This window comes from Procambarus clarkii, chromosome 21 (assembly GCF_040958095.1).
Source record: "Procambarus clarkii isolate CNS0578487 chromosome 21, FALCON_Pclarkii_2.0, whole genome shotgun sequence".
In the NCBI taxonomy this organism is placed as follows: Eukaryota; Metazoa; Arthropoda; class Malacostraca; order Decapoda; family Cambaridae; genus Procambarus; species Procambarus clarkii.
The window spans coordinates 24,936,185-24,953,906 of NC_091170.1; the positions used below are offsets into that span (position 1 = coordinate 24,936,185).

General features: G+C 56.9%; 3 protein-coding genes across 3 annotated transcripts in view; 1 reads left to right on the plus strand and 2 right to left on the minus strand.

Annotated features, from left to right (window-relative positions):
- The first annotated feature begins 442 nt into the window (after nt 1–442).
- Nucleotides 443–8,115, plus strand: LOC138367214 (cysteine-rich, acidic integral membrane protein-like). Its single transcript, XM_069328620.1, has 3 exons — nt 443–485; nt 3,992–5,858; nt 8,034–8,115. Exons 1-3 carry the CDS (start codon nt 443–445, stop codon nt 8,113–8,115), a joined length of 1,992 nt encoding a protein of 663 aa, XP_069184721.1.
- A 16-nt stretch (nt 8,116–8,131) lies between these two features.
- LOC138367215 (mediator of RNA polymerase II transcription subunit 13-like) lies at nt 8,132–8,479 on the minus strand. The gene has a single exon (XM_069328621.1). The coding sequence runs from the start codon at nt 8,477–8,479 to the stop codon at nt 8,132–8,134; it is 348 nt and encodes a 115-aa protein (XP_069184722.1).
- Nucleotides 8,480–15,608: 7,129 nt separating this feature from the next.
- The window catches only part of LOC138367216 (uncharacterized), a 49,314-nt gene continuing 47,200 nt past the window's right edge, over nt 15,609–17,722 (minus strand). Inside the window, exon 4 of the mRNA XM_069328622.1 lies at nt 15,609–17,614. Within this exon, the coding sequence (XP_069184723.1) occupies nt 15,609–17,614 (2,006 nt within the window). The remainder of the gene's footprint in view (nt 17,615–17,722) is intronic.

Consider the following 17,722-nt stretch of genomic DNA (forward strand, 5'->3'; position numbering starts at 1 on the left):
ACTCAAACAATGTGGGGTTCATTATTCTACGCATATTTCTAATGTCTCTCAGGTGTTCACATTCTCTCAGGTACTGGTCAAGGCGGTGTCCATCATTTTCATCACAGATTCTGCAACTCCGCTGATCAACTGTTGTTTCCATTCTGAATCTCCATGGATATTTGTATCCAAGACGGATTCTCGCTATTACTGATTCTCTTCCTCGTCCTCCTCCTCTTCGTCCATAATGATTGGGATTGACAGCTGCAACCATGTTGTACCATCGTACAAATTCACTGGTTTGTGCTTCTATCCTCCTTTCCTCAGCTACCTTGTCACGGTGAGGTTGCCTGACAATACCTCTAATTTGAAGTAGAGTCTTGGGTATGAAGTATTCAATATGGTCTTCTTCAGCGCCTTCAGCAGCCAGCACATCTGCTCGTTCATTCCCACATATTCCAACATGGGAGGGGATCCACAGAAACTTGACGACTCTTTCCTGATTAGTAAGTACTCTCACAGCTCTCTTGATTTCATCGACTATTGCAAGATTTTCTGCCCGATTTTTACTTAGGATTTGCAGTGCTGCTTATAAATCAGTGCAAATCACTGCACCATTGGTGTTCTGTTCAAGAAACCTTAACGCCATAACAATGGCAGTTAGATCTGCTTGCGTTGAAGAGGCATAGTTCTCAATACGCGCTTTTTCTTCATTTCTGCGTTGGAAAGCATTATCCTTAATTACCGTGTATGCTACTCCAGCCCTACCATTGACAGGATTAGATGACCCGTCAGTGTAGATTTGATCTAGTTCATCTCCGGCTTCTTTATAAATTTCCTCAAGATACTTATGCCTCATTTCTTGTTGTATCATGTTGGATTTTTTCGTTGCCATTTCATTGATGATAATCCTGGATGAATCATCCTTCCATGGAGGTAACCTCTCTACAGGCATGGGCTCATGGGCTTGCTCAAGCAGGTGAAGTTCTTCGAGGTAGCAGACTGATCTGTGATGCCATTTTTTGCTTCTCCTGTTTCCCCCTGAAAGTAGCACAGAACTCAGTTTTATCTTAGCAATATCATTCTAATGGGGATCTCTGGCTATCCTAATTGCAAGCTTAGCATTCAGCTCCTTAATTCTGCTTTTAACACTGGGGAGGGGACAACTCCTCTCGTAGATTAGACGTTTTGGCAGTTCTTGGAACTCCAAGAATGATTGTCATGGCTTCATTCTGAATGCTTTCGAGCCTTTTCATATCGCTTTGGGAGTAGGTGCACAGAACTGGTGCGGCATAGTCAATGACGGAGCGCACATAGGCTGTGTACATCATTTTAAGCACGACAATAGAGGCTCCATGTCCATTCCAGGTCATAGCTTTCCGTGCCCTGAGTCGACTTTTGCATGTTCCTATGAGTTGATTGTAGTAGAATTTCTACAATCTTTTTTCCCCTTGTTAGAGCCGACAGTGACGCCAAGGTACCTGCAGTGTTCTACCCATTCAAGTGTTACACCATTAATTTGTAGTTCTTCATTTGCTCCCCGCCTGTGATGAGAGTATGCTTTTGTCTTGTTGTGGAGAGAGTGAAACCGATCTCAATACATTTCCTTCCAAGGAGTTCAATGGACTGTTTAATTTTTCCCAAGGTTGGGGCTTGTATTAGGACATCATCTGCATATCCAACTTGTGTTCCTTCCGGAAAATCAATATTTGCAATGGCGTTCATAAGTACATTATTCCGTGTGGGGCTTAAGACTCCGCCTTGGGAGATCCCGAGTTCCATATTCATTGTTCTGGAGACTGCTCCATTGAAGCAAACCTTGGCTTTCCTCCCTGTGAGGTAGTCTTCAACCCATTTCATGAGTCTCCCCTTGACACCCGTGCATGCAAGCTCGTCCAGGATCGCAATCCCCTGTGATTTGTCGAAGGCTCCTTTGATGTCAACAAATACAGAGTACTTAGCTGTGTCATTAACCAAGTAATTAACTATACAGTTTGCTGTGCTCCGCCCTTTAACAAATCCATTGACCCCCTCTCGTAACCTGCCTATTTTGTGCAGCAGTCGGTTTAGGATGATCCTTTCAAGCATCTTGCAAGTGCATGACACAAGACTGATAGGTCTGTAATTGCCAGGGTCATTGGGCTTCGGTATGGGAACAATTATTGTGTGTTTCTATTATGTGGGCAACACTCCACATAGGAATGATTTGTTAAACAGGTGGAGTAGTGGATTCCCAGACACTTCACACAGTGCATTGAGTATGTCGTAGGTGATGCCATCTTCACCAGATGCAGTACTTTTACCCTTTTTCATAGCGCCCCTTACTTCCTGGGCTGTGATTGGTTTCCCTTATTCATCATCAGTAGACAGTGCTCTTGTTATCCTAATTCTTCTGTCATCATGTCGCAGGAGCTGTTCCCTGCTGATTTCTACTGGGAAGGAGGAGGAGGATGCTGCATCACTCCACTTGTGAAATAGTTCCTCAGCCTTACCCTGGGGGTCTTTGTGAGCCGCAGGCCGGGCTCTGCATCCCATAGCTATCTGAATTTTTGCCCACACTTGTCTTGCAGATGTTTCTCGTCCAATAGAGCTAGTTAATCCAAGCCATTGTCTTTCCCGCTCTTTAATCTTCTCTTCCCTGGCTACTTGACACACAGTTTTAAACACCTCTTGGTTGCTGTCAGTGGGATGTCTCCGGTACTCTCTACTCATGCTCCTAACATTTGCATTGAGCATCTTTATGTAATCATTCTCATACCATTTTATTTTCTTCTTCGGAGGGTTACTGCGCCCAGGCGTACGGCGCAGAACTCTGAGATAGTTGCTCAATTTGGTTATTAAGGTCATCAACAAATGTATCAATGTTTTCTGGGATTTGGTATTCCGTGAACCAGACACTCATCCTGTTTATGAAGTAAAACCTCATATCCGGTCCGAGTGATAACCTTTTTCTTTTATTCGTCTCTTTCCTTCTCTTGCTCATGTCGACGGTGGTAATCAGCGCCCAATGGTCACTACATAAACTGTGCACAATGTGTGTACTGGCATCCGTGTCCTGTGCATTCAGCAGGAGAGCATAGTCTAATCTTCCTCCTCTGAGGTGAGTTGGCTGTTCATAACCCAAGACTCTAAGGTTTTCACTTCCCCTGACAAAGAGTGACAGTTTCCGTCCATTGACATTGGGACTGATGACAGTTGGCTCCAAAGTGTGAGTGCCTGGCATTAAGGTCACCTACCAGCAGGGTAGTTTCCTCATTAACAAATTCAGGCAGTGTGTCAAGGTCAAGTTTACTCTGTGGCACATATAGGTTGATTATATGTAGAGCATTATTGTTTAAGTAGAGGGTTACCCCCAGTGATTCATACTTACTCCCCATGTGCAGGTCATCAATAATCTGTGCAGGAATGTTGTTACTTACAAAGGTAGTGAGGCCCCGTTTCCTTTCCCCAGCTGGAAGGGAGAACTTCTGATAACCGCTGAATCTTGGGTATAAGTTATCACCCACCAGGGGGCCTCGTAGCCTGGTGGATAGCGCGCAGGACTCGTAATTCTGTGGCGCGGGTTCGATTCCCGCACGAGGCAGAAACAAATGGGCAAAGTTTCTTTCACCCTGAATGCCCCTGTTACCTAGCAGTAAAATAGGTACCTGGGTGTTAGTCAGCTGTCACGGGCTGCTTCCTGGGGGTGGAGGCCTGGTCGAGGACCGGGCCGCGGGGACACTAAAGCCCCGAAATCATCTCAAGATAACCTCAAGATAACCACCAATGTTCCTTGTAGCACTATGACGTCAGTTTGGTGTTCACGAACGTACTGTATGATGTCATTAATTCTATTGTGAACTCCATTGCAATTCCATTGTAGTATAGTGAGATGTTCTTGCCTGTTAGTATCCATTTTGAAGTTGTTTGCTAACAGATGCACTTTGAACATTATTATGATGTTCACTTTCCTTATTGTGTATTCTGTGGTGACCGGTGTGTACACTGGTGTTACTGTGTGCACCGGTGTTAGTGTGCTCTGGTGTTTCTGTGTGCACCGATGTTACTGGGTGCACTGGGAGTACTGTGGGCACCGATGTTACTGAGTGCACTGGGGGTACTGTGTGCACCGATGTTACTGAGTGCACTGGGGGTACTGTGTGCACCGATGTTACTGAGTGCACTGGTGGTACTGTGGGCACCGATGTTACTGAGTGCACTGGTGGTACTGTGTGCACCGATGTTACTGAGTGCACTGGGGGTACTGTGTGCACCGATGTTACTGAGTGCACTGGGGGTACTGTGGGCACCGATGTTACTGAGTGCACTGGTGGTACTGTGTGCACCGATGTTACTGAGTGCACTGGGGGTACTGTGTGCACCGATGTTACTGAGTGCACTGGGGGTACTGTGTGCACCGATGTTACTGAGTGCACTGGGGGTACTGTGTGCACCGATGTTACTGAGTGCACTGGGGGTACTGTGGGCACCGATGTTACTGAGTGCACTGGTGGTACTGTGTGCACCGATGTTACTGAGTGCACTGGGGGTACTGTGTGCACCGATGTTACTGAGTGCACTGGTGGTACTGTGTGCACCGATGTTACTGAGTGCACTGGGGGTACTGTGTGCACCGATGTTACTGAGTGCACTGGGGGTACTGTGTGCACCGATGTTACTGAGTGCACTGGGGGTACTGTGTGCACCGATGTTACTGAGTGCACTGGTGGTACTGTGTGCACCGATGTTACTGAGTGCACTGGGGGTACTGTGTGCACCGATGTTACTGGGTGCACTGGGGGTACTGTGTGCACCGATGTTACTGAGTGCACTGGGGGTACTGTGTGCACCGATGTTACTGAGTGCACTGGGGGTACTGTGTGCACCGATGTTACTGAGTGCACTGGGGGTACTGTGGGCACCGATGTTACTGAGTGCACTGGTGGTACTGTGTGCACCGATGTTACTGAGTGCACTGGGGGTACTGTGTGCACCGATGTTACTGAGTGCACTGGGGGTACTGTGTGCACCGATGTTACTGAGTGCACTGGGGGTACTGTGTGCACCGATGTTACTGGGTGCACTGGGGGTACTGTGGGCACCGATGTTACTGGGTGCACTGGTGGTACTGTGTGCACCGATGTTACTGGGTGCACTGGGGGTACTGTGGGCACCGATGTTACTGGGTGCACTGGGGGTACTGTGTGCACCGATGTTACTGGGTGCACTGGTGGTACTGTGTGCACCGATGTTACTGAGTGCACTGGGGGTACTGTGTGCACCGATGTTACTGGGTGCACTGGGGGTACTGTGGGCACCGGTGTTACTGGGTGCACTGGTGGTACTGTGTGCACCGATGTTACTGGGTGCACTGGTGGTACTGTGTGCACCGATGTTACTGGGTGCACTGGGGGTACTGTGTGCACCGATGTTACTGGGTGCACTGGGGGTACTGTGTGCACCGATGTTACTGAGTGCACTGGGGGTACTGTGGGCACCGGTGTTACTGGGTGCACTGGTGGTACTGTGTGCACCGATGTTACTGAGTGCACTGGGGGTACTGTGTGCACCGATGTTACTGGGTGCACTGGGGGTACTGTGGGCACCGGTGTTACTGGGTGCACTGGTGGTACTGTGTGCACCGATGTTACTGGGTGCACTGGTGGTACTGTGTGCACCGATGTTACTGGGTGCACTGGGGGTACTGTGTGCACCGATGTTACTGGGTGCACTGGGGGTACTGTGTGCACCGATGTTACTGAGTGCACTGGGGGTACTGTGGGCACCGGTGTTACTGGGTGCACTGGTGGTACTGTGTGCACCGATGTTATGGGATCATTGTTGTATCAGCTGTCATATACCATGACAGCTTGTGATGCATCACCTTGTACCAGACTCTGGCATGTTGGCCCTGCACATGATGGACTCTGCTGTTACAGGAGCTGGAGGATTTGGTCCTGTGCCATTTTAATTTGATTAAGGCGTTCCCAAGTTCTGTTTGCTTTTGCATTATTTCTTAGACGACGGGATGATTTCGTATCATATTATAAAGTATTGTTTTGATATGAGTCAGGGTGATGGCTTCTTGGGGGTCAGGAAGGGGGGGGGGCCTGGTGGGTGAGGTAGGTGGTGGGTATGATAGGAGAGGGATGGGGAGGGGGGTTAGTTGAGCTGCAGTGGAGGGGTCTGGTTCTGAGGCAGGGAGGGGTGGTGGCGGCGGTGGTGAGGCGCCGTCAACAGGAAGAGAAGTATGGGTGGGGGGGTGGGGGGGGGTTTGTGGGAGGGGAAAAATGTGGGTAGGCCTCAGAGGAGCGGTGACGGGCTACGCCATTTCCTCCCCAGGCTATAGTTATTGGACCACCCGCTCCCTGGTCTACATTCCCCCCCCCCCCCTCTCCCTGGTCACTGGTTCACCTGTGACCTGAGTCGATATTCGTTTTGGTCCCTGCCAATTAGGCCTCTTGCTGCAGTGTCGGTTCCATGCATGGTGGGGTTATTGGCAATTGACACATTTAGGTGTTACAGCGTTAATAACACTAAGTTTATCCAGACATAGTTTAGTGTCGTGAGAGCCACTACAACACCCACACCTAGCTCTCTGATCACATTGCCAGGTTCTGTGGTCCCACCGTTGACAGTTGCCACATAAGGATGGGCTGCCAATATATAGTTCCACTCTACAAGGCCTTATGCCTGGTAATGCAATAAGGGGGGGGGCAGCTCTCCCCTCCTCCACATAGTGATTGCTTGATTTTTGGCACTCCCTCAGGTCCCGTGTTGCGCTTGACCCAGATGATCTGGGCAAGTTCACTAATGTACTCAACTGGAGCATGGATACTGTAGTTCTTAATAATAATTTTGGTCTGTTTATTCTGCGAATTTACTTCCAGGTAAACTGGACCCCTCCACCTGGAGGGGCCCAAGTGGAGGGCCCCAGGGGGAGGTCTAGGTGGAAGCCCAGGTGGAGGGCCCCTGGTGGAGGCTCACGTGGAGGCCCAGGTGGAGGCCCAGATGGAGGCCCAGATGGAGGCTTACCTCTCCCCCACCTCTTACGGTGGGGGAGAGGTAAGGCACTGTGGGGAGAGGTAAGGCACGGTGGGGGAGAGGTAAGGCACTGTGGGGGAGAGATAAGCCACGGTGGGGGAGAGGTAAGTCACGGTGGGGGAGAGGTAAGGCACTGTGGGGGAGAGGTAAGGCACGGTGGGGGAGAGGTAAGGCACGGTGGGGGAGAGGTAAGGCACGGTGGGGGAGAAGTAAGGCACTGTGGGGGAGAGGTAAGGCACGGTGGGGGAGAGGTAAGGCACCGTGGGGGAGAGGTAAGGCACGGTGGGGGAGAGGTAAGGCACGGTGGGGGAGAGGTAAGGCACGGTGGGGGAGAGGTAAGGCACGGTGGGGGAGAGGTAAGGCACGGTGGGGGAGAGGTAAGGCACGGTGGGGGAGAGGTAAGGCACGGTGGGGGAGAGGTAAGGCACGGTGGGGGAGAGGTAAGGCACGGTGGGGGAGAGGTAAGGTACGGTGGGGGAGAGGTAAGGCACGGTGGGGGAGAGGTAAGGCACGGTGGGGGAGAGGTAAGGCACGGTGGGGGAGAGGTAAGGCACGGTGGGGGAGAGGTAAGGCACGGTGGGGGAGAGGTAAGGCACGGTGGGGGAGAGGTAAGGCACGGTGGGGGAGAGGTAAGGCACGGTGGGGGAGAGGTAAGGCACGGTGGGGGAGAGGTAAGGCACAGTGGGGGAGAGGTAAGGCACCGTGGGGGAGAGGTAAGGCACGGTGGGGGAGAGGTAAGGCACGGTGGGGGAGAGGTAAGGCACGGTGGGGGAGAGGTAAGGCACGGTGGGGGAGAGGTAAGGCACGGTGGGGGAGAGGTAAGGCACGGTGGGGGAGAGGTAAGGCACGGTGGGGAGAGGTAAGGCACGGTGGGGGAGAGGTAAGGCACGGTGGGGGAGAGTTCCAACAGTTTAAACCTCTTACCTTCATAGTCATGGTTATTGTTTGTGAAGCACTGCAAGGCTCTGGACCCCAAACACCCACAAAACAACATTGCTACCTACAAATCTGCTCTCAATGCGGTGCTGCAGGTCGCTATGGGTGCGGGCGGCTTTAAAGATCCATCTGTACTTCTCTGCTGATCCCATAACCAATTGTAGTAGAGAAGATTAGGGTGTGCCACTCATCATTATCGGCTGATTGTTGTTGTTGTGGTCGATGATGATGATGATGATGATGCTCTCGTTGTGTTTGTGTTTGTTCCTGTTGTCGTTGTAGTTGCTGTTGCAAGTCGTTTCCTGTCCCGTTTCTTACATGTTTTGCTTTCTGGCTGTTTCATAACCACCTTCATCTTTAATGAATTGTCACTCCCGCCATCACTGTTGGTAGTCCCCGGGGGAAGAGCCTCACCCATACCAGGGTGGGAGTTGTTGTGGTAGCCAGATGTGCTAGGCATACTCACGTGTGTGCTTGCCTGTCTGTGTTGTTGCTGTTGCTGCTCCTGTTGTCGTCTTGTCTGACTTCTGGTTTCCCTCATCTATGTGCCTATAACTATGTAGTTGTTACGTGTAGCAGTAAAGGCACTATACAGAACTGTATGCATAAGGTAGTAGGTAGCTATCCGGCTCCTCGTGTAAACACCAGCCGCTCAAGGAGACCGCGACGTTAGGGAGGGAGGGCACAGGGGCTATGAGGCCCAGGTACCTGGGAGGGGACCCACACTACTCCCCTCGTGGAACCCCTGTTACTGACGCACCTTGCAATGTTTGTCTCAATTTCTGACCAGACCCACACTGTTCACCACTCACTATCAACAATGGTTGATAACCACACTTTTGAACACCTAATACTGCCGCAGCTGTGCTACTTAGACGCTCTAAAGGCTGGGACCATGAAGCTAGGCCTATGTCACGAGGACGAGGGCACATCTCGACCATCCTGTCCCAGGGCTCTGGGTCAACTGTGGCAGATCTTGATGTTGCAACTGCATGTGTTGTGGTCACTGTACACCTTCTGCAGTGATCTGTTTCAATTTGTTTACTTAATCTGTGATAGACTCTGTGAGACCCAGTTGGAAGCCCAGGTGGAGGTCCCAGGTGAAGGCCCAGGTGGAGGCCCCAGGTGGAGGCCCAGGTGGAGGCCCCAGGTGGAGGCCCCAGGTGGAGGCCCCAGGTGGAGGCCCAGGTGGAGGCCCCAGGTGGAGGCCCAGGTGGAGGCCTCAGGTGGAGGCCCCAGGTGGAGGCCCAGGTGGAGGCCCAGGTGGAGGCCCCAGGTGGAGGCCCAGGTGGAAGCCCCAGGTGGAGGCCCCAGGTGGAGGCCCCAGGTGGAGGCCCAGGTGGAGGTCCCAGGTGGAGGCCCAGGTGGAGGCCCAGGTGGAGGCCCCAGGTGGAGGCCCAGGTGGAGGCCCAGGTGGAGGCCCAGGTGGTGGCCCCAGGTGGAGGCCCCAGGTGGAGGCCCAGGTGGAGGCCCCAGGTGGAGGCCCCAGGTGGTGGCCCAGGTGGAGGCCCCAGGTGGAGGCCCCAGGTGGAGGCCCAGGTGGAGGCCCCAGGTGGAGGCCCAGGAGGAGGCCCCAGGTGGAGGCCCAGGTGGAGGCCCAGGTGGTGGCCCCAGAAGGAGGCCCCAGGTGGTGGCCCAGGTGGTGGCCCCAGGTGGTGGCACCAGGTGGTGGCCCAGGTGGTGGCCCAGGTGGTGGCCCCAGGTGGAGGCCCAGGTGGTGGCCCCAGGTGGTGGCCCAGGTGGTGGCCCCAGGTGATGGCCCCAGGTGGTGGCCCCAGGTGGAGGCCCAGGTGGTGGCCCCAGGTGGAGGCCCCAGGTTGAGGCCCAGGTGGTGGCCCCAGGTGGTGGTCCCAGGTGGTGGCCCCAGGTGGTGGCCCCAGGTGGAGGCCCAGGTGGTGGCCCCAGGTGGAGGCCCCAGGTTGAGGCCCAGGTGGTGGCCCCAGGTGGTGGCCCCAGGTGGTGGCCCAGGTGGTGGCCCCAGGTGGAGGCCCAGGTGGTGGCCCCAGGTGGTGGCCCAGGTGGAGGCCCCAGGTGGTGGCTCCAGGTGGTGGCCCCAGGTGGTGGCCCCAGGTGGTGGCCCCAGGTAGTGGCCCCAGGTGGTGGCCCCAGGTGGTGGCCCAGGTGGTGGCCCCAGGTGGAGGCCCCAGGTGGAGGCCCAGGGGGTGGCCCAAGGTGGTGGCCCAGGTGGTGGCCCCAGGTGGTGGCCCCAGGTGGTGGCCCCAGGTGGTGGCCCCAGGTGGTGGCCCCAGGTGGTGGCCCCAGATGGTGGCCCCAGGTGGTGGCCCAGGTGGTGGCCCAGGTGGTGGCCCCAGGTGGTGGCCCAGGTGGTGGCCCCAGGTGGAGGCCCAGGTGGAGGCCCAGGTGGTGGCCCAGGTGGTGGCCCCAGGTGGTGGCCCAGGTGGTGGCCCAAGTGGTGGCCCCAGGTGGTGGCCCCAGGTGGTGGCCCAGGTGGTGGCTCAGGTGGTGGCCCAGGTGGTGGCCCAGGTGGTGGCCCCAGGTGGTGGCCCAGGTGGTGGCCCCAGGTGGTGGCCCCAGGTGGTGGCCCAGGTGGTGGCCCCAGGTGGTGGCCCAGGTGGTGGCCCAGGTGGTGGCCCCAGGTGGAGGCCCAGGTGGTGGCCCCAGGTGGTGGCCCCAGGTGGTGGCCCAGGTGGTGGCCCCAGGTGGTGGCCCCAGGTGGTGGCCTAGGTCGTGGCCCAGGTGGTGGCCCCAGGTAGTGGCCCCAGGTGGTGGCCCCAGGTGGTGGCCCAGGTGGTGGCCCCAGGTAGTGGCCCCAGGTGGTGGCCCCAGGTGGTGGCCCAGGTGGTGGCCCAGATGGTGGCCCCAGGTGGTGGCTCCAGGTGGTGGCCCCAGGTGGTGGCCCAGGTGGTGGCCCCAGGTGGTGGCCCCAGGTGGAGGCCCCAGGTGGTGGCCCAGGTGGTGGCCCCAGGTGGTGGCCCCAGGTGGAGGCCCCAGGTGGTGGCCCAGGTGGTGGCCCAGGTGGTGGCCCCAGGTGGTGGCCCCAGGTGGAGGCCCAGGTGGAGGCCCAGGTGGAGGCCCAGGTGGTGGCCCCAGGTGGTGGCTCCAGGTGGTGGCCCAGGTGGTGGCCCCAGGTGGAGGCCCAGGTGGTGGCCCCAGGTGGTGGCCCCAGGTGGTGGCCCAGGTGGTGGCCCCAGGTGGTGGCCCAGGTGGTGGCCCAGGTGGTAGCCCCAGGTGGAGGCCCAGGTGGTGGCCCAGGTGGTAGCCCCAGGTGGAGGCCCAGGTGGTGGCCCCAGGTGGTGGCCCAGGTGGTGGCCCAGGTGGAGGCCCCAGGTGGAGGCTCCAGGTGGAGGCCCCAGGTGGAGGCCCAGGTGGTGGCCCAGGTGGTGGCCCCAGGTGGAGGCCCCAGGTGCAGGCCCAGGTGGAGGCCCCAGGTGGTGGCCCAGGTGGTGGCCCAGGTGGGAGCCCCAGGTGGTGGCCCAGGTGGTGGCCCCAGGTGGTGGCCCCAGGTGGTGGCCCAGGTGGTGGCCCCAGGTGGTGGCCCCAGGTGGTGGCCCCAGGTGCAGGGCCCAGGTGCAGGCCCAGGTGGTGGCCCCAGGTGGTGGCCCAGGTGGAGGCCCAGGTGGTGGCCCCAGGTGGTGGCCCAGGTGGTGGCCCCAGGTGGTGGCCCCAGGTGGTGGCCCCAGGTGGTGGCCCCAGGTGCAGGGCCCAGGTGGAGGCCCAGGTGGTGGCCCCAGGTGGTGGCCCAGGTGGAGGCCCAGGTGGTGGCCCCAGGTGGTGGCCCAGGTGGTGGCCCCAGGTGCAGGCCCCAGGTGGTGGCCCCAGGTGGTGGCCCAGGTGGTGGCCCCAGGTGGTGGCCCCAGGTGGTGGCCCAGGTGGTGGCCCAGGTGGTGGCCCAGGTGGTGGCCCAGGTGGTGGCCCCAGGTGGAGGCCCAGGTGGTGGCCCTAGGTGGTGGCCCAGGTGTAGGCCCAGGTGGTGGCCCCAGGTGGTGGCCCCAGGTGGAGGCCCCAGTCTGTGGCCCCAGGTGGTGGCCCCAGGTGGTGGCCCCAGGTGGTGGCCCAGGTGGTGGCCCCAGGTGGTGGCCCAGGTGGTGGCCCAGGTGTAGGCCCAGGTGGGGCCCCAGGTGGTGGCCCCAGGTGGTGGCCCCAGGTGGAGGCCCCAGGTGGAGGCCCCAGGTGGTGGCCCAGGTGGTGGCCCAGGTGGTGGCCCAGGTGGTGGCCCCAGGTGCAGGCCCAGGTGGTGGCCCCAGGTGGAGGCCCCATGTGGTGGCCCAGGTGGTGGCCCCAGGTGGAGGCCCCAGGTGGTGGCCCAGGTGGTGGCCCCAGGTGGTGGCCCAGGTGGTGGCCCCAGGTGGTGGCCCAGGTGGTGGCCCAGGTGGTGGCCCCAGGTGGTGGCCCAGGTGGAGGCCCCAGGTGGTGGCCCAGGTGGTGGCCCCAGGTTCAGGCCCAGGTGGTGGCCCAGGTGCAGGCCCAGGTGGTGGCCCAGGTGGTGGCCCCAGGTGGTGGCCCAGGTGGTGGCCCCAGGTGGTGGCCCAGGTGGTGGCCCCAGGTGGAGGCCCAGGTGGTGGCCCCAGGTGGTGGCCCCAGGTGGTGGCCCAGGTGGTGGCCCAGGTGGTGGCCCCAGGTGGTGGCCCAGGTGGTGGCCCCAGGTGGTGGCCCAGGTGGTGGCCCCAGGTGGTGGCCCAGGTGGTGGCCCAGGTGGTGGCCCCAGGTGGTGGCCCAGGTGGTGGCCCCAGGTGGTGGCCCCAGGTGGAGGCCCCAGGTGGAGGCCCCAGGTGGTGGCCCCAGGTGGTGGCCCAGGTGGTGGCCCCAGGTGGTGGCCCAGGTGGTGGCCCCAGGTGGTGGCCCCAGGTGGTGTCCCAGGTGGTGGCCCCAGGTGGAGGCCCAGGTGGTGGCCCCAGGTGGTGGCCCCAGGTGGTGGCCCAGGTGGTGGCCCAGGTGGTGACCCCAGGTGGTGGCCCCAGGTGGTGGCCCCAGGTGGAGGCCCAGGTGGTGGCCCCAGGTGGTGGCCCCAAGTGGAGGCCCCAGGTGGTGGCCCCAGGTGGAGGCCCCAGGTGGAGGCCCCAGGTGATGGCCCCAGGTGGAGGCCCCAGGTGGAGGCCCCAGGTGGTGGCCCCAGGTGGAGGCCCCAGGTGGTGGCCCCATTATTAACATATTATTCCATTAACCACCCAGGTAATAGAGGTTAGGTTGAGGATGGTTATATTGATGTGAAAAAATGCTACGAATATGATGCAATATTGAACGAAGATCCGTGTATCAGAGGTTAGGTCCATTATGGTTGGGTTGATGCATTAACAACACTTCCCTCCCATAAATACAATAAATTTGAAGTTAGATAAAGGGAGGTTAGGTCCAGGACGGTTGGGTTGATGTGTAAAAACAAAACACTTACCCAACAATATAGCTACAATATTGAACATTATTCCAAGTTTAAAAGGCGAGGGGCAGTTAGGTCCATATCCAAAACATCACTTTTCTATGAATATAGTTACAATGTTCAACAAAGAACCTAGTAGGTTAGGCACAGTGCAGTTAGGTTAGGTTAGGCCAGGTGTGGAGGGGAAGAAGAGATGCCAGGTGTGGAGGGGAAGAAGAGATGCCAGGTGTGGAGGGGAAGAAGAGATGCCAGGTGTGGAGGGGAAGAAGAGATGCCAGGTGTGGAGGGGAAAAAGAGACGCCAGGTGTGGAGGGGAAGAAGAGATGCCAGGTGTAGATGGCAAGGGAAACAGGTCAGGGGTAGAAGGGTAAGGGACCTAGCACAGGTGTGCATTGGCGGACGGGAGACCAGGTGGGAAAGCAAGGGAGAGAGACGGGGGAGAAAGACGGAGAGGGAGGGAGGGAGGGAGGCCAGATATGGACGGGGTGGGAGGGAGGGAGGCCAGGTATGGACGGGGTGGGAGGGAGGGAGGCCAGGTATGGACGGGGTGGGAGGGAGGGAGGCCAGGTATGGACGGGGTGGGAGGGAGGGAGGCCAGGGATGGACGGGGTGGGAGGGAGGAAGGCCAGGTATGGACGGGGTGGGAGGGAGGAAGGCCAGGTATGGACGGGGTGGGAGGGAGGAAGGCCAGTGAGAGCGTCAGTAACATCAGTTAAGCTGTGGTGTGTGGAGTGTCGCCCGGTCTTTCCTCAGAAGCCAGCCTGGAGGAAGCCAGGTGGAGGTCTCCAGACACCGCCGCCCTCGGCAGCCCCCGTCCTCCAGAACCTGTAGCCGCACCGCGCCCTTGTTTACACCAGCCTCAAGTTGTAACTGATCTATTGAGAAGTATAAATCCAGTGTCTCCTGGCTGGTAGGAGACAAGTATAGACCCAGTGTCTCCTGGCTGGTAGGAGACAAGTATAGACCCCGTGTCTCCTGGCTGGTAGGAGACAAGTATAGACCCAGTGTCTCCTGGCTGGTAAGAGACAACTATAAATCCAGAGTCTCCTGGCTGGTAAGAGACAAGTATAGACCCAGTGTCTCCTGGCTGGTAGGAGACAAGTATAGACCCAGTGTCTCCTGGCTGGTAGGAGACAAGTATAGACCCCAGTGTCTCCTGGCTGGTAGGAGACAAGTATAGACCCCGTGTCTTCTGGCTGGTAGGAGACAAGTACAGACCCCGTGCCTCCTGGCTGGTAGGAGACAAGTATAGACCCAGTGTCTCCTGGCTGGTAAGAGACAACTATAAATCCAGTGTCTCCTGGCTGGTAGGAGACTAGTATAGACCACGTGTCTCCTGGCTGGTAGGAGACTAGTATAGACCCCGTGTCTCCTGGCTGGTAGGAGACAAGTATAGACCCAGTGTCTCCTGGCTGGTAGGAGACTAGTATAGACCCCGTGCCTCCTGGCTGGTAGGAGACAAGTATAGACCCAGTGTCTCCTGGCTGGTAGGAGACAAGTATAGACCCCGTGTCTCCTGGCTGGTAGGAGACAAGTATAGACCCAGTGTCTCCTGGCTGGTAGGAGACAACTATAAAGTCAGTGTCTCCTGGCTGGTAGGAGACTAGTATAGACCCCTTGTCTCCTGGCTGGTAGGAGACAAGTATAGACCCAGTGTCTCCTGGCTGGTAGGAGACAACTATAAATCCAGTGTCTCCTGGCTGGTAGGAGACAACTATAAACTATAGGAGACAACTATAAATCCAGTGTCTCCTGGCTGGTAGGAGACTAGTATAGACCCCGTGTCTCCTGGCTGGTAGGAGACAAGTATAAACCCCGTGTCTCCTGGCTGGTAGGAGACTAGTATAGACCCCGTGCCTCCTGGCTGGTAGGAGACAAGTATAGACCCAGTGTCTCCTGGCTGGTAGGAGACAAGTATAGACCCCGTGCCTCCTGGCTGGTAGGAGACAAGTATAGACCCAGTGTCTCCTGGCTGGTAGGAGACAACTATAAATTCAGTGTCTCCTGGCTGGTAGGAGACTAGTATAGACCCCTTGTCTCCTTGCTGGTAGGAGACAAGTATAGACCCAGTGTCTCCTGGCTGGTAGGAGACAACTATAAATCCAGTGTCTCCTGGCTGGTAGGAGACTAGTATAGACCCCGTGTCTCCTGGCTGGTAGGAGACAAGTATAGACCCCGTGTCTCCTGGCTGGTAGGAGACACGTATAGACCCCGTGTCTCCTGGCTGGTAGGAGACTAGTATAGACCCCGTGTCTCCTGGCTGGTAGGAGACAAGTATAGACCCCGTGTCTCCTGGCTGGTAGGAGACAAGTATAGACCCCGTGTCTCCTGGCTGCTAGGAGACAAGTATAGATCCAGTGTCTCCTGGCTGGTAGGAGACAAGTATAGACCCCGTGTCTCCTGGCTGGTGGGAGACAAGTATAGACCCAGTGTCTCCTGGCTGATAGGAGACAAGTATAGACCCCGTGTCTCCTGGCTGGTAGGAGACAAGAATAGACCCCGTGTCTCCTGGCTGGTAGGAGACAAGTATAGACCCCGTGTCTCCTGGCTGGTAGGAGACAAGTATAGATCCAATGTCTCCTGGCAGGTAGGACACAAGTATAGACCCAGTGTCTCCTGGCTGGTAGGAGACAAGTATAGACCCAGTGTCTCCTGGCTGGTAGGAGACAAGTATAGACCCAGTGTCTCCTGGCTGGTAGGAGACAACTATAGACCCAGTGTCTCCTGGCTGGTAGGAGACAAGTATAGACCCAGTGTCTCCTGGCCGGTAGGAGACAAGTATAGACCCAGTGTCTCCTGGCTGGTAGGAGACAAGTATAGACCCAGTGTCTCCTGGCTGGTAGGAGACAAGTATAGACTCCGTGTCTCCTGGCTGGTAGGAGACAAGTATAGACCCCGTGTCTCCTGGCTGGTAGGAGACAAGTATAGACCCAGTGTCTCCTGGCTGGTAGGAGACAAGTATAGACCCAGTGTCTCCTGGCTGGTAGGAGACAAGTATAGACCCCGTGCCTCCTGGCTGGTAGGAGACAAGTATAGACCCAGTGTCTCCTGGCTGGTAGGAGACAACTATAGACCCAGTGTCTCCTGGCTGAAAGGAGACAACTATAGACCCAGTGTCTCCTGGCTGGTAGGAGACAACTATAGACCCAGTGTTTCCTGGCTGGTAGGAGACAACTATAGACCCCGTGTCTCCTGGCTGGTAGGAGAAAACTATAGACCCAGTGTCTCCTGGCTGGTAGGAGACAAGTATAGACCCCGTGTCTCCTGGCTGGTGGGAGACAACTATAGACCCCGTGTCTCCTGGCTGGTAGGAGGCAACTATAGACCCGGTGTCTCCTGGCTGGTAGGAGACAACTATAGACCCCGTGTCTCCTGGTTGGTAGGAGACAACTATAGACCCCGTGTCTCCTGGCTGGTAGGAGACAACTATAGACCCAGTGTCTCCTGGCTGGTAGGAGACAACTATAGACCCCGTGTCTCCTGGCTGGTAGGAGACAACTATAGACCCCGTGTCTCCTGGCTGGTAGGAGACAACTATAGACCCCGTGTCTCCTGGCTGGTAGGAGACAACTATAGACCCCGTGTCTCCTGGCTGGTAGGAGACAAGTATAGACCCCGTGTCTCCTGGCTGGTAGGAGACAAGTATAGACCCCGTGTCTCCTGGCTGGTAGGAGACAACTATAGACCCCGTGTCTCCTGGCTGGTAGGAGACAACTATAGACCCCGTGTCTCCTGGCTGGTAGGAGACAAGTATAGACCCCGTGTCTCCTGGCTGGTAGGAGACAAGTATAGACCCCGTGTCTCCTGGCTGGTAGGAGACAAGTATAGACCCAGTGTCTCCTGGCTGGTAGGAGACAAGTATAGACCCAGTGTCTCCTGGCTGGTAGGAGACAAGTATAGACCCCGTGTCTCCTGGCTGGTAGGAGACAAGTATAGACCCAGTGTCTCCTGGCTGGTAGGAGACAAGTATAGACCCCGTGTCTCCTGGCTGGTAGGAGACAAGTACAGACCCCGTGTCTCCTGGCTGGTAGGAGACAAGTATAGACCCAGTGTCTCCTGGCTGGTAGGAGACAAGTATAGACCCAGTGTCTCCTGGCTGGTAGGAGACAACTATAGACCCCGTGTCTCCTGGCTGGTAGGAGACAAGTACAGACCCCGTGTCTCCTGGCTGGTAGGAGACAAGTATAGACCCAGTGTCTCCGGGCTGGTAGGAGACAAGTATAGACCCAGTGTCTCCTGGCTGGTAGGAGACAAGTATAGACCCAGTGTCTCCTGGCTGGTAGGAGACAAGTATAGACCCAGTGTCTCCTGGCTCCTGCAGGTGAACAACATCAAGAGAAACTACGAAGAAAGTTGTGGACAGAATGATGCTCAAAGGTAACTATCGAATTTTGGAGGAATAGATAGATGGATGGGTTGATAGATAGACGAGTTGATGGATGGACGGGT

Excerpts from the sequence above, each read along its gene's own strand:
- LOC138367214 (XM_069328620.1), top strand. The coding sequence starts at position 443 with ATGGGAGGGGATCCACAGAAACTTGACGACTCTTTCCTGATTA. Across the intron at positions 486-3,991 it reads TGACGACTCTTTCCTGATTA|TGTGCTCTGGTGTTTCTGTG; the intron begins GTAAGTACTCTC and ends CACCGGTGTTAG. Across the intron at positions 5,859-8,033 it reads TCACCTTGTACCAGACTCTG|GTCGCTATGGGTGCGGGCGG; the intron begins GCATGTTGGCCC and ends GCGGTGCTGCAG.
- LOC138367215 (XM_069328621.1), bottom strand. The coding sequence starts at position 8,479 with ATGAGGGAAACCAGAAGTCAGACAAGACGACAACAGGAGCAGCAACAG.